At 37.6% G+C, this 16,252-nt stretch overlaps 1 protein-coding gene and 2 long non-coding RNA genes across 3 annotated transcripts in view; 1 reads left to right on the plus strand and 2 right to left on the minus strand.

The window, feature by feature from the left end:
• Positions 1-1,289: 1,289 nt before the first annotated feature.
• On the minus strand, positions 1,290-4,960 carry LOC107835961 (uncharacterized). The gene is made up of 3 exons (XR_001661806.1): positions 4,875-4,960; positions 2,009-2,090; positions 1,290-1,705 (listed from the first exon to the last, which is right to left on the minus strand). It is a non-coding gene; the product is annotated as an uncharacterized LOC107835961 (long non-coding RNA).
• A 70-nt stretch (positions 4,961-5,030) lies between these two features.
• tacr2 (tachykinin receptor 2) overlaps positions 5,031-16,252 on the plus strand; it is a 14,031-nt gene continuing 2,809 nt past the window's right edge. The window contains exons 1-4 of the mRNA XM_016670368.1: positions 5,031-5,273; positions 5,735-5,887; positions 7,574-7,869; positions 14,964-15,158. Coding sequence (XP_016525854.1) covers positions 5,753-5,887; positions 7,574-7,869; positions 14,964-15,158 — 626 coding nt within the window. The 5' untranslated portion in view covers positions 5,031-5,273; positions 5,735-5,752. The remainder of the gene's footprint in view (positions 5,274-5,734; positions 5,888-7,573; positions 7,870-14,963; positions 15,159-16,252) is intronic.
• LOC103136513 (uncharacterized) lies at positions 12,272-13,792 on the minus strand. Its single transcript, XR_476041.2, has 2 exons — positions 12,426-13,792; positions 12,272-12,352 (listed from the first exon to the last, which is right to left on the minus strand). It is a non-coding gene; the product is annotated as an uncharacterized LOC103136513 (long non-coding RNA).

Here is a 16,252-nt window from a genome sequence, read left to right on the forward strand (position 1 = left end):
AAACAACTATTTGGTTTAAATAGCATTTTTAAGGCAGCAGGTGGATGTTCATTTTTAATTTAAACCATCTTCAAATGTTTTACAGTGCTGTTGATGTTCGAGGAAAACAGGCAGAGTGTTTTGATATTAATGAAAATCAACAGTATGTAAAATACTGTCTCTAAATTCACTCCATCTCACACCTTGAAATAGCTGGGCTACAGCAGCAGAGGAGTTTACATGGAAACAAAGGCTGTATTCACAGGCTCACCAAAATTGGACAGCAACAGCTTGAGGAAAAATCCCCACCACCCCGGCAAAGACTATCTCAGAAAAACACACTGAGTGAGTTTTGATGCAAACTGCCAAAGCTTTCATTTCTTCTCCCCTCCATATTGGCCTTGGCCCTGCAACCCATGTGAAAGTGCCACATGCTGCACATACTGTACACACAGAGACAGAAAAAGTGCAGTCAGCTAAATTTTCCTTCTTCCCTTCGGAGAAAGAGCAGACCTAGGAATTACAAAAAAGTGGCAGCTTGGTGACAATCATGGGAATAGAAAACAGAAAAGAGAGAGAAGGGAGTAAAAGTGGTTAGAGACAGGTACCATCAGACTGTTTGCTCTGCAGGACATGAAACACAAGAGACTGTTTTTAAAACGGCATCACTCCAGCTGCAGCGCCACGATCCACAGCCAGGTCCCATTACACCATTATTATGTGAGCACTCAGTATTCATAGGTTAGATTACAGCCGTCTTCAAACCCGGCTGTCATTTGGGTCCCAGTTTCATTTCTGAGAGGTTTCCTCACCTGCACAGTTGTGACACTTTGATGTTGACAATGAGTGGTGATAAAAACTCTCCAGTGACAAAACATTTTAGCTTTTTAAGCTCCTGTGGCGGCACCGTAATGGTACGGTAGCAAATGTAACATTTAAAGTATCTCGTGTCCAGATTAAAGCTGCAGTATGTAACTTTTATAAAACTTGTCGTGACAGATAATCTGTGAAAAGATCGATCTCCTCCACTTCCTCCCTGAGCTGCTACTGTCGTCAGAAGAAATGCACCGCTCCTGACCAAAAACAACCAATCAGAGTCAGGAAGAGGGACTTAGAGCTGTCAGTCAAACTCATGTACTCGCTGCTAAATGTGGAAATGGCTGAGCAACAACATACTGTTACAGGAATTTATCTGTCCTCATGGGTGGGTTTGCTAATGAGCTAACAGGCTATGCTAGCTGCAGCAGAAAAAGGTAATTGGGAGGGAGGATGAGCAACGCCACACAAGACTGTGATTGACAGCGCTAAGACCCGTCTTCTTGCTTGATTGGTTGCTTCTAGTTGGGAGAAATCAAAGGAGCTCAATTGTTTCACAGATTATCTGTCTCATACTTTACAGTCACAGCATAGTAACAGTTTGAACAAATATGTAAAAAATATACTTTTTTAATGAAAGTTACATCCTGAAGCTTTAATAACAAAGGATCAGGAGCATTTAGGATGCTCTGAATCTCAAAATAAAAGTTTCAGGGCTTAATTTTGATTCTAACAACCAACTTTAAATTAAAACAGAGGATTTCTGAAATAATCAAACAGTCCCAACTCTCGCCGAACTTTGAAGGATTGAAGTTGTTTGTCTCCAGATTAAGGAAGGCCACAGCGTCGCACAGATGTTTGACGTCTCGAAAGGTGAGTAAATGGGTCACACCAGGTCCGAATTTTAATTCTGACAACAGAAAAAAAGGGAAAGATTTTAAGCTGAAAGTTTCCATTAGAGGAGTAGGAGAGAATTAAAGCCTTGCTGGAACTTTATCAAGTACACACGCAGAAATAATTTATCAAAACAGTTTAACCTGCTAGTCAGGTTTATTTGTATTCCATACTTCAGTAACATGGCAGTTTAAAATGCTTGTCATCATAAAAACACCAAAAATACAAAGTCATAAAACACACCATACAGCCAAGAACTCAGAAAAACAGTAATAAACATTATATTTTGATGAAAATCATCAAAATAATCAATACCCACCACTGGACAGTACAGCTGATGGCTAGCTGGACAGCGCAGGTCAAAGTTCACGTCTGAGCAGAGTAAGAATCGGTACTGACTGCTGTGGAGAGACGTGTGCAGCAGGTTAGCTGCTGGTTGAAGATATTTTATCGTTGCCATGGTTACATCTAAATTAACAATGGCTGAGGCTTGTAAACAGAGAACTGATGATGTGTTCTCCTTCCAGGAGAAATTAAAAAAGTGAATCAGAAAAATAAAAAAGAAAGAAAACACAGCAGCCAATTCAGCCAAAAACCAATACAAAAGAAATTTTCAAGCCATCTCTTGCTATTCTTCTTAATTTTCTTAACATCTCTCCAAACTTTATATCTTTTTTTTTTGTCTTCTTACTTGATTCAAAAAGGCTGGGTAAGAGAAAAGGAACCGATTTTCAAAGATTATAGGAGGGTGAGGGTTTTAATAATGTTTCTGCATTTTAAAAGTTATTGAACTCCTAAATAATCCAAAGGTTCCTGGATAACAAGGATAACAATATGTTTACAGAGTTTTATAACATATGAGGATGTTTTCTGTATGTATATAACTAGTAAAGTAATTGTGATGGGACTAAGAAACAACATATTTAACACAGAAGTTAACTTTCTGAGTTTTATTGAGTAAAATAAATATTTAGAGACGTTGGCGCTCATGTAGAGATTCACAGATGGAAAGATACCACTGCCCCTGACAAATACATAAAACAGATTTATGTTGCTTAGATTGTGCTGATGAGGTCACCAAGAAAGATACAAGAATGTAAAAGAAAGTAAAACTTATCATCTTTAGAAACAAAAGTTCAGTTTCTCCTAGACTTTGAAATCCACAGTAGTTTAGTCTGTCAGAGAGACAACAAGCTGAGAAAAGAGACTTTTATTTAAAAATAAAAAGGTTTTCAACTAATAAATTTTTTTATATTATTCAGCTTAATTAAAAAAAAAAATATTAACATAATACAAACTTTTAGCATAAAAGGGGAAACCAATAGAAAAGACAAGATGGGTCCAGAATTAGATAAACATAAACAAAACATACTAATATACTAAGCAAAAAATAAAGAGTTAAATATATTAAAATAGTATAAATAAACTAAATAGTTCAAAGAAAGCTGAAGCTACGGGTGGATGAATGACATTGTGTGACATCATGCCATGTGAAGGTGCAATCAGAGAGGAATGCATCGCAGCGCCAATGTCTGGTCCGACAGAGTAACGCTGAAAATGTCCTCCACATTTCTGAAGAAAACATTTTTTCCTTTTTGCTACAGGGAAGCTCAGAGCTTTGCAGCCACATCCTAAAAACACGGTGATAATAGAGATGTTGAGTTTAACAGGACTATTTTTAACTCCATGTTTGCTTCAGGAATCCAACTCTGGTGAGCAGAGAGAGTCTTTATTCCATAGAGGCAAACCAAAATGTCCAGAAAACAGGCCGATTACGCTAAGCTGGAAAGAAGCAAAATTAATTTACTGAATGTCCTTCTGCAGCATCGCATCCATCACCATAGTAGAGACATTCATCTGTCCTGGTTTCTCTCTGCACCATAAGCAAGACTTTTAATTTATATATCTTCTAGCCAACTGTGCGAGGTTTGTAAAGTTTGCTCCCACAGTTTTCCTGACAGTAAAACACCAACCCAAAACGAAGAGTCATAAAAATGAGGTTCTGTTTGTTATTGATGTGTTTTGCTCTTCAACATCTCTTACTGTTTAAAACTAAAATATCTTGTGGAAGACAGCAGCTGAAACCAAAAGTTTACAAACCAATAAACGACACACACACCAACATGTCTCTAGTTAGAATTACCAAAATCATTTCAGAGATTTATTTACTACTGCCTTCACAATCAGAGAGTCTACTGTCTCTTAAAAGGCTAAATTGTCATGATGTGTGGTTTTTGAAACAAACAGGAACTGGAAATTATCACTGGAAACGTATGTAGAGAGACACAAACTTAAAAATTATTTTAGCAGGAACAAACGAGGGGAAACATGAAATGAGTGAACGAGAGAAGGAGGTTAAATAGTGAGGGACGAGTGGAAACGAAAAAAGAGCTAATTATAGGTGAGTGGATGCAGCTGGGGTAGAGAAAAACAAGGAAACCATAAATAAGTTTTCACTTCTCCCTTCTTTTCAGACAGAGTGGTAAACAAATAATTTTGTTCTTGGTTATATATGCACATGTTTTTCTCTGATTTTCTTAAAACCTGTTTGAAATAAATAAATTAATTCATTAAAATAACAAAAACAGCGAAGAAGGTGTAAAGAGTGGCAGGCTGAAGGTGAAGTGAAAGATAAACAAGAAAAGTGGAAACACCTGGACCTGAAATAAACATTAAAGAGAAAAAACATGAAGCATGTAACATAAAGATGAAAATATGGGAAAAGAAAGAAGCAGAAACTGTTTGGGGAGTATTCCTCGAATGAACACCGATAGTTTAAACGTTATTGAAAGATTCTAGTTTAGCTAGAAAAGATCCTAGTTACTTTCTCTACCTTGTCACAGTTTTTAGCCTTTATCTGCAAATAAAAGTGTAAAAACTTATAAACGTAAAGCTCAAAGGAAACAAGCATTCATGCAGTTTTAATAACTCAAACACATAAACCTGGACAGCAATCAAAAGAATTGATCCAAAGCTCAAACAATGCTAAAGGTAAGGAATAACATAAAAACACATGCATGCAGATTGCACTAAGGTTTGCTTCAAGCCCTAAAAAGAGTCTTATCACGCTGAGTGAGTAATCTTCTTCTGCTGACTTAAATATTATTAAATATTTAACCCTCATTTCCATTACTGCCATAACCCAAAAGCTAGGCACAATTAATGGAGCTAAAATGTCCCCAAACCTTTTCTCCTCACAGCTCTTGTGTGATATATCGAATGTAAACATCTGAAATGCCATTCATTCCCACATTCCCACATTGGGAGCCGGCTGATGACACTTCCTCCCCGTGGTTTTTGCTCTGTGCGCGTGGATTAAGCCTCGGCGCACACGGCTCTGCGCCGCAATGTCCGCGCGTCTCGCTGTGGAGGAGCGCGTCAAAGCTTGTAACACATTCCAGCAGAGAGAAAGCGAGAGACGCAGAGCCGGCGTGTTTGTGCGAGAGCGGGAAGAAATGCATGAATGAATTCTTGGTCAGACCTGAGTGCCCATTACGCACATGGCGTTTCGTTTTTCGCCGTTATCAGCTATGGAGCGGAACATCTGGGGTTAGTTCTCACGATATAATCGGGGCTACGGAGAGGTAAGACAGATAACACCAAGAATGTGTTTTTATGTGTTTGAGTCTTTGCTGCAGACATCCACTTTCTGCACAAACTGGAAAATTTAATTTTTTAAATGTGTTTTAGATCAAACAAAGAGGAACAGTTTCTAATAATAAACAAATAACAGGGAAAACCATTTAAAAATACAATTGGATTATTAACTTCACAAGTAAATTGTGGCATGTTTATTATCCGAATTTATTATTTTAATTTAAATAAAGACAGGGGTGTGAAGGATGAACACAGACCATTTCTCTAAATCATTTTAAAGAGTTTGAAATATTTGTAGCATGCAAGAAAGATAAATTGCAACGTGAATTTGGATTCCTGAAGCCGTTCATTTCCTAATGAGAGCTCCTTCATGAGGACGGGCTGTCCGCCACCCATTGTTCCTCATTACGCACAGCAAACTCGCTATCCATAAACTTTCTGCCACCAGGTGACAGAGGGAGTGAGAATGGATGCCGAGAGTCTTATTAAACACTTCCAGCGAGACCCGGAGGCCACTTTAATGCCTCTGTCAGTCACCTCTGACTGGCTGGACGACGGAAACGAGACCACCGGGAACCAGTTCCAGCAGCCCGACTGGCAGGTGAGAGAGGACGCAATGAGTGAATGAGTGATTCATCAAGAAGTCACATTATTTCAATATTTCCGTTCAAAAAGTAAAAACAGAGTGTTGATGACTCAAATTAGTTCCTCGAATGATTGTTGAGACTAATAAAAACAATTTTTAATAGAAATTGTCTGAAATAGACAGCTGATGATGTAGCAAATATCCTGCTTCTTTTTCAATGTTATGTTGTCCTTTCACTCAACTTTCCACTAACAGGCTAGTAACCAGTTGATCATCTGGTTTGTGATGTCACTGTCGTGTTGCGCGGTTTTGTAGCTGGTCCAAAATGCAGACGGGAACTTGGAAACATTTTTAATGGAGAGGCAAACTTAAAGATACCTGGATGGTTGCAAATTATGACACATGAACATCCAACAGAAGGAGCCAGCGGAGAATAATGAGGTTAATAAACAGACAAAAATGCTAATAATGACAACAAAAAAAACCCAAAACAGATTCTAATTACACACTGTAAAAAAAGAATCTGATTTAAAGAAAAATACCAGCAGAATTTTATCATATTTATAGAGTAAAATCCTTATAAATATGGATATAAATACGGATTTTACCATATTTATATTGTAAAGTTCTGGCAACCACAGTTGCTGGTATTTTACCGTAAATTGGAAACATTTTTTTTTACAGTGCAGGTAAATGAATGCAGCTGGGGAAGGGAGCAAAGGAAAGGGTGAGTGTAAAAACAGACAAAAAGAAAATGGAGGGAGGGAAAGGAAATCTGTACAGAAAGAGAAATAAAACTAAATCTGACAGAACAAATCCAAAAAATATCAAACAATAAGAAAAAAAATGAACTAACACAAGGAATTAGCTGAAATGGGAAGATATAAGAAAATAATAAAGACCAAAACAGAAAATAACTGAACTAAAATGTCCAAATAACAACAGTTAATAATCATTCATTACTTCTGTGTTAAGATCTATATTTTAGGATCTTGGGTTGTTTGAACTTGGTTTTGTCATTTTTTGTGTTCCTTAGTTTTCATTTCTACTTCAGCTCTTCCTTGGCTAGCTCTGGGTTCATGTTTATTCCTTGTCCCTCTGGTTTAATCATTCTATTTATTTACTCACTCTGTGTGCCTCCTGCTCCCTTCACTCACACCTGCAACCCATTAGCTTATCAGCCTCTGTCCTTTGTCTCAACATTCAGCCTCCCAGTAGTTAAGCTTCTCATTTTCGGCTGCCCCTTGCCGGATCCTTTCGTCTAACTTCACTTCCTCGTTCCACCCCGTGTCCTCCTCGTGCTCCTTTACCTTGTTGTTCATTGCATCTATTATTGATCTTTTTCTCTGGTTTCTTTGTTTCTTTGTAAGTTTTTGACGTTTTGTCATTAAATGATATTCAGTCGCCACCTCCGTCTCTGCATTTGGGTCCAACATCAACCATTTAACACATCATGACAGGATAATATTTTAATTTTAAAAATAACTGAATTTGCAAATTCATTAAAAGTAGCAGAAATAATCACTTCATATCACATTGTGTGTGTTAAAAACACAAATTAAGTCGATTTACTGAAATAAATACACTTTCTGATGATCTAATTTATCTGGATTCGTCTGAAAGAGGCAGATTGTAACTGATAATGGTTCAACTCGTTTCCCAGTGTTCTCCTGATCGTCTTCCTCCTCCTCTTCCTCTCAGGTGGCTCTGTGGGCCATCGCCTACTCCCTCATCATCCTGGTGTCCATCACCGGGAACGTCACGGTGATCTGGATCATCCTGGCTCACAGACGCATGAGGACTGTAACCAACTACTTCATCGTCAACCTGGCCTTTTCGGATGCCTCCATGGCAACGTTTAACACCCTCTTCAACTTCGTATATGCGCTTCACAATGACTGGTACTTCGGCCTGGGCTACTGCAGATTTCAGAACTTCTTCCCCATCATGGCCATGTTTTCATCAATATACTCAATGGCTGCCATCTCAGTGGACAGGTGAGATAATATGTAAACTATCAGCTCATTCATGCTTGTCGATGTGCCATAATAAAAGCACTTGGTCTCTTTTTGGTAATGTGGGAGCTGCTTTGTTAGTAGACATACACTGCAAAAACACAAAGTCTAACCAAGTAGTTTCTAGTGCAAATATATCAAAACAAAATTCAGTGTCTCAAAAAAAATCACTGCAAAAACACAAAGTCTTAAGTATTTTTGTCTAGGGTAAATATCTTAGTACACTTGAAATACAACAAAACTAACTAACAAGTAACTTTTCAGCAAGATCTTATTTTAAGTTAATAATTCCTTTGTATTGATGAAAAAGCCCTAGCTACATTGGAAGATGAATTTACGTATAATATGGGAAAAAATGCCTTGTAAGTGAAATAATCTGCCAGTGGAACAAATACTTTTTTATCCATATTAAGGAATTATTTACTTAAAACAAGCTCCTATGTCTTCCTGAAAAGTTTCTTGTAAGTTACTTTTGTCTTATTTCAAGTGCACCAAGTTATTTGCACTAGAAACTAGACCAAAATACTTGGTAAGATTTTATGTTTTTGCAGTGACACCAACCGACTAAAAACTACTTCCATGTACTTTACAGTATGCTTGGCTACAGATGTGTTAGGATCCTCAATTAAGGTGGAATAAACCCAGGACAAAAACAGATGGGTTTCATATTGTGGGGGGTTAGTTTATAAGTAATTAGATTTTTAAATCTTGATATTAGTGACATAATCTGTCAATGGAACTAGAACTTTTATATCAAAATCAAGGAATTGTTTACTTAACACAAGCCTCTGTACCTTGCTGAGAAGTTACCTGTAAGTTAGTTTTGTCTTACTAGAAACTAGACAAAAATACTTGGTAAGATTTTGCTTTTTTTTGTGTCAACAATGGCAAACAATTTTACTCGAAAGTGCAAAATTGAATTGGGAAAAAACAACCCACATAAAAACTAGCTACGTTCTTTTGCTTCTTTTCTCATTTGTTTTGCTCATAATGCAGAATTTCACTGCAAATCAAAGCTTTATTTTTTAAATGTTGGCATTCGAGGCAACTGGAACATATTAGATTTATGAAGAAGCAGCCTTTTCATTTTTCACATTTTCTTCTTAGATCACATAGCACCTCTTTGTGAAAATCATTTAGTTACACTTTATGAGCAGAATCACTTGAAATTATGTTAAGCAGCAGCCATACAAACTAAGCTGCAGCATGGAGGAGATGTGGGTCAACACACAGCTGCAACACAGATGTTATTAATGCTTACTGAAGCGTGGATGGTCAGTCTGCTGATGGTGAGTCTGTGCTCTCTGTATCGCCTATGCGTTCCAAGTTACAACTTTAAATTCACTGCAGAGTAAAGGTTCATATTTTTATTTAATTCTGTGTGTTTTCCCAGAACTAATTCACACCAAATTTTGTCTGAAGGAACCTCACTAAAGAACAGCTAGACAGTAAATAAATAATAATATATACGGTGATAGGCACGCGGTCAATATCAAACATCTGCTACAATATTCAATATGGGATATTTATTAAATTCTGATCCAGAACCGCACAGCATTCTGGGAGATGTAGGCAAAAGGAAAGACTTTAGCCACTCAAACTCTCGCGTCCAGCTAAGCTAGGTTGGTGGAATCAACTCACTCTCTCACTCTTCTGTTACCTAGCAACTCACTCACTCTTTGGTTGCCTAGCAACGACTTGTTTGGTAACTGGCACAAATAAAAAGCAGTTTCAGGTTTTGCCACAGGTGGCTCATAACTGCTTAAAAATAAAAACACAACAGTGTGGAATGAAAACTGTGGATAAAAGAGGAAAGGTCATGCTACCAGTTTGGCAGTACTTCAGATATTTAAAACAAAAAGCTAATCAATTATTATTGATAGTAACTGATATGAAATGCTTACACTGTGGTATGTTTTTCAGCCATATTGTCCAGCCCTATCTGGGAGTTTGAAAAGAAAGAACATAAATACAACAAACATGGATGCCTTGTTTCAGAAGTACTTTCTATGTTAGATTTATGCAGCTAAAAGTGACCTTACATTTAATCTGCCACTCTTTAAATTGCAGAGTTAAAGTCAACATTATTTGTGTTATTTTGCTGAAACCAACCCTGGGTCAAATATGAACAAATCCAGATTTAACTCAACAAGCGTTGTTCTATACATTTGACTCAATACTGAGTTAGAGTTTCTCTCCAAAAAAATGGCTTAAAGTTAAAATGAATGTTCCAGAGCTGCAGGCCTCTGTCTCCAGCAGGCAATTAAATAGGTAGGGTGCACTATGGATGGGGCATCCCAGGGAAAATGATGGTGCACTTTCACCCTGGGGCAATTTATAGAGGCCACTGACAAACAGTTGAATGTGGGAAACAAAATTAATGGTCAACATAAAATCCTCGACCACTTTCTTGGTTCTTTTTAATTTCAGAGCTGCCCTCATTGTTTGTGGCAGACATTTAACAAGATGCCTCTAACGTTCCTCAGAGGTTCTGGTCCATTTTGACTTCATGGTATCATAGAGTTGCTACAGATTTGTCAGCTGGACATCCATGACACCGATGTCTACTTCCACCACATCCCAAAGGTGTTTGATTGTATTTATAGTTGTGGATTTCTTAATACGGGGAACCCTTTGTTATGATCAGGAAACCAGTTTAAGTGGACTGGTGGAAGCAATCATCAGATGATGGGTAGGCTGTGGCCGTAAAGAGATAGAGATGGTTAGCAGCAATACTCAGTTGTGGTGTTGCTCTAAGGGATAATAACAATGACCATGTACAAATATGCCACACACTATTACACCACTACAGACTGAATTACCGACATATGACAGGATGGATCTATGATTGGTTTTCTGATTTTCTGGCCCATTCTGATCCCACTATCTGAATGATGCAGCTGAAATTGAGACTCATAAAACCAGGCAGCGTTTTTCTAATCTGTTTTTTCCAGTTTTGATTAACCCGTGTGTGAAGCTGTTTTTACTCCTTTAAGCCACTTTTGCTTCTGGCCAGACTTGAAAAGGTTTGCTTCCTCCAGAAAGACAATTCAACTCAGCAACATTTTCTTACTCATCTGTTTTCTTTTGGGATGAGTCTTGCCAGCAGGGTAACAGAGACAAAAACCCCCACTAAACATCAGAAATAACAATAAGCTCATTTTGATTTTTAATATCTAACTAGTTTCTTAAGTCATTTTTTAAATAATTTACTTTTGACTAAACAGTGAATGAAACCAGTAAACAAACTAAAGCATATTAGTAATGTGTTCAAACACATTGAATCAAGCAATCAGAAAAAAATTAGTTTCCTGAATTAAACATGAAACCATGTAAATTTTGAATGTCCATTACTACAAGTTTGTTCTTCCTGGTAAAATAAAGTAATTTCTTTCCACCGTCGCCATATTCTTACTGAAAGAGGAGGGATTGGTGCAAAATTAGTGACTCAGTGGAATTGGTTGGGTTTCTGATTGATAACTTGATAATTTCCAGGATTTTACTGCACTGGTTTGCAAGTTGTACCAAACTGGCTCTGAATAAAACAATTTCAACATCTTTATATGACGGAACTGATCTAATGATACAAATGATTTTCAGGGGAGTTTCAGGTGAAACGTCTTTAGATTTTTTTTTCTTTAGTTAAATAAACTCTCATACAATTTAACTGAATTAACTCAACAGCCTGGGTTACAATGTTTGATTAAAACTGTCCAACTCCAATCCCTTCAGAAAAAAAGTAGCATATAGGTTAGAGACTTAACATTTTTTATGGTGTAAAGGTTTGAACTCTTGACAGCATGGTAGACTCTGTATTTATTAGAAGTAGAATATTTTGTCAAGGAGAGAAAAACAGAGTGCTTTTTTTAATGGTTCAGAGCACATGTGAGATGGAAAAAAAGACTGGATGATTTACAGTAGAAAGTGTTTCTTACAGAAAAACAAGGAAGAGTCAGAGTGTCTACAACAGGAACTGTCACGTTCGGCACATTTTAAACTGAAATATTGTAAACCAAGTGCTAAACCCCGGCTTTAGTATCCCGTTTTGGAAAAGACCAAAAGGCCATGAATGAAAAGATTTTTATAACAATGTTTCAAGACAATGAAGATGGTTCTCATAATCTCTGAAGTATGAACAAAGTTTCAAGATTTTGGATGAACATATCTGGAGAAAAAAACTAAATTCTCATACCTCAAAAGCATTGCAAAGTCAAGAGTTAAAAAGGTTTCTTCAAGAGGTAAGAGCAACTTATTCAAGCTGAAAATGTTACACCAAGAAGCAACCAGCAAACCAAACTACCGTCATTCACTCAGGGATAATTGTCATGTTGGTATTCACTTTTCGTACCCACATGCAAGAACACAACCAGAAGAGTCAGAGTAAGTGAACAATAATAATGAGTTTATTGATTCCAGGGGAGAGGGGAAGGGAATGAGTACTGGAGCGGATGACCGGGTCGTCTTACTGTCAACGAGAAGCAGAGGGTTAGTGGAGGAAGGTGAGTGTTTTTCCAGGAATGAATCGAACTGGTTCTTACCTGATCTGAAGGTGAGTAATAGAGAGCCGAGTGCTGGATAATCGAGCCTCGTCGGAGGGCGGACAGGTTTGCTTGCGGCGGAAAGAGCGGAGTACGACTTGGTCCAGTTCCTTTTCTCCAGATTGGGTTCGGGCCAGGACCGACAGATCCTCTGCGTCCCGAAGGGGAATCCACTGGAGACGGACCGAAGACTGGGGAAGGTGAACACACGAGGGGTGCCGTCCGACCGGCAACGTCGAGGGAGGACACATGAGGAAGGTAACTCACAGACAGCGAGGATCAAGAGCTCATTCTGAGCCCAGGGCTGACGGCACACAAAGGAACAGCGAGGCGGCAACAGGATAACCAAGGTAAGCTAACACTCAGGCGATGAGAAGTCGTTCAGCCGCTGCTTATATCTGCAATCCACGCCCTCCAAACAAGCTACAGGTGTGGCCACGGGGTTACCCCTGCAGCTTCTCAGGGGCTCTGCATCTGGTGACATCTAGTGGATGCCCAGAAGAATGATGGTGCTCCAACAAAAATAAAACTCAAACCAAATGAGTGAAGACGCTCCAGCACAACACAAAAATGGCTGATTTTCACACTTTAATCTTCTAGTCATCTTGATCTGAATGCACAATTAGATTTTTGGTTATCCAAAGACAAAACAGAAATGATCACTTTTGATCTCGACCAAATCTCATCACAATAATTTCATGCTCTGCCGGTCTCAGCCTCCATAGATTTAAGCATGAAGCCAGTCCTTTATTGGAACACGTTTAATTTATCTAAAACAACAGTGCAAAGTATTTTAAAATGTGCTTAGATTGAATGTTTTTATTAAGACACTTCAAGCACACTTTAAAAATAAATTATATGTAGTTTTGAATTATTCTTTAATCACAGCGGCAGTCCACTTTCTCCAGGGAGAAAACCCCATTATTCTCATGATTTTTACATAATAGGACTCCTCAAATAGAGTTATTATTCAGCCAGGTTAAAGAGTGACATCCAAGCAGAATGTAAAAGAAAAGAAGCCAAAGATTATGAAAAGCAAGAAAAACACATGAAAACACACAATCACAGCTGCTGAATGCCTTGAAGAAGGATGTTAAAAACATGTCGTCTTTATGCAAATCAAATTATGCAATATCTCACCTCATTAGTCATGAAACACTCACGCTGTCTGCCCTGAATGGTTCAGATGTGTGATTCACAGGCTTAGCCTAATGATTAGACGATGGCGATGACACCACTGAGTAATCCTGTTTTGCTGAAAACGTCTAGTATTCTTCTTAATTTTCACAATATACATTGTTCTGACCTCTTTACATGATAAGTATAATTTGCATCATTGGTGACTTATTTACAATTATATGTTAAGCATAACTGATTTTTATTAAAATTATTCACTGAATTTAACATGATTGTACGTAATTACAAAAAGGTGAAGTGCAACATATTTAAGCATGATTTATTTTGGAGAGAGGAAGTCTTTTATTTTGAAGAATACTTAACAGGATCTAGTTTTGTTTTTCGTCACTATCTTGCCTTCGGTTGCTAGGATACGAACAGCCGTTGCCTTTATCTGCTGTCGCCGTTGTTTGTTCAATAAAAACGGGACAGAAAATGTTCAGCGAAACACGTGAAGAAACTTTTTCTCCTTAATGTACACTGTAAAGCAAAACGTCTCTAATAGCGGCAGCTGTGCTTATGTGCTTACAGAATTTTACCGTATATATACGCATTTTTACCGTCCTTTACGTATAAATACGGATTTTTACTGCGTTTGTACGGTGAAATTCTGACGTATATACGGATTTCACCGTATTTAAACGCCAGAATAGGGATGTTCTTCTGGCTCTGGGCCTTGGACGGTTGGCACATACCCTCCGCCTAAACGTTGTCAGGACTAGCAATCCATACTGCCGTTGAAAATAACTGTGTGTGACCATTTTGTCTGTAGATTGGATTATGTTGTGTTATTGCTGCAATGTCAGCTGGTTAGGACATACCCAGAGGGAGGCAATCAGGTTTCATTCGTAACCGTCTGCAAAACAAACCTGCTTTTCATTCCCTGTCTCTACTACAGATGTTAACGCCATCCAGTGTAGCACATTCCTTTTAAAATTTGATTTTGTGGTGTTATAGCCCATTTCTCCTTCTTTATAAACTTAGCACCAAAAGCTTGAAAGTTGTTCCTTACTAATGCCCTTTATCCATCTTTATACTTTTTCACACATCACAAACACAAAGTTTGATATATTTTGTTGTGATTTTCTGTGTTGGACCAAAACACAGTAGTAAGTAAGATTAAGATTTGTGGAGAACAGGACTAATTGTCCTGTCAACAGATTTACACCACCTAGAGTCACCATGCCATTGCCTGGCCTGTTAATTTATATGCCATATTTTAGGAGTTTTGCATTTGCAGCTGCAGTTTTTCAATTAACTTGAGGGAGTGATTGTAATTAAATGTCTGTCCAGACAGAATATAGTCTTTAGGGAATCCTGTTTCTTACTTTAAAATAATTATTTCCTCTGGTTCTTTTAAAGGTACATGGCGATCATCCACCCGCTGAAGCCTCGCCTCTCCTCCACCTCCACAAAGGTGGTGATTGCCCTGATTTGGATTGTGGCCTTCTCGCTGGCTTTCCCTCAGTGCTACTACAGCGTAACAACATTTTACTACCCCAGGACGGTGTGCATGGTCGACTGGCCGGATGATTACGGAGGAACCCACCAGCTAAGGTGAAAGAGGGAGACAAATGAAAAACACACACAGGGAGCATCAGAGTCAGATTTCTATGTGTGTTTTATGTATTTATGCACAGGATTTAGAGGGTGTCCGAGGGTTTGGTTTCTTTTTCTGTGTGCATGTCAATTGCCTCTCTACTTCCTCTATATGCAGAGGTGGGTAGAATACCTCAAAATGGTATTCAAGAAAGAGTAGCACTACTTCCACATGTTTTTACTCAAGTAAAAGTAAAAAGTAGCTGTCCAAGAAATAAGACTAAAAAGTATTTGGTAAAAAGTCTCCTAAAGTCCTGAGTAACTGATAATTTAATATTAAAAAATTACATCTTCAGACAGACCAAATTATGAGGTTAAGAGGACATTTTGGTAGTTTAAAGAACCAAAATGTCAATATATAAGTAGCAAAAATTAACAAAATTAGATAAAAGAAAACATTTTTTCCCAATAAGTTTCTTTCAATAAAAAACTTGTGAAACTTTAACAGAAACTGCAGTTGTGTCTTTTTCTGGTGATTTTCTTTTTTTGGTTAAAACATGTTTATTTTTCATTCAGTGGGTAGAAAATCCAGAAATTTTACTCAATTAAGAGTAACACTAAAATAAAAAGTAAACAGTAGCCATCCAAGAAATTACCGAAGAATAAAAGACTATTTGGTAAAAAGTCTACTCAAGTACTGAGCAATCGATCAAATTATCAGTAATTTAATGTTTAAAAATTACATCATCAAACAGAACAAAATCTGAAGTTAAGTTAAATCTTCAGTATTTTAAGGACCAAAATGACAATAATCCATATAACTAACAAAAAATAACTAAATCGGGTATTTTTCTTTTTCCCCAATCAGTTTCTTTCAGTAAAAAACGTGCAGGTGTGTCTGGTGAATTTTTGGTTAAAACATGTTTGTTCTTCATTCACTGGGTAGAAAATACAGAAATTTTACTCAAGTAAGAGTAAAAAATACTTCATAATAAAATTACTCAAGTAAGAGTAATGCGCACAGTGTTGTAAAAATACTCCTGTTAGTACTTTTCCAGGTAAATGTAAGTGAGTAACAGTTGTTACGTCAATCCGCGTTTCCCCATCAGATA

The sequence above is a fragment of the Poecilia formosa genome, unplaced genomic scaffold, assembly GCF_000485575.1.
Source record: "Poecilia formosa unplaced genomic scaffold, Poecilia_formosa-5.1.2 Scaffold33, whole genome shotgun sequence".
Lineage (NCBI taxonomy): Eukaryota > Metazoa > Chordata > Actinopteri > Cyprinodontiformes > Poeciliidae > Poecilia > Poecilia formosa.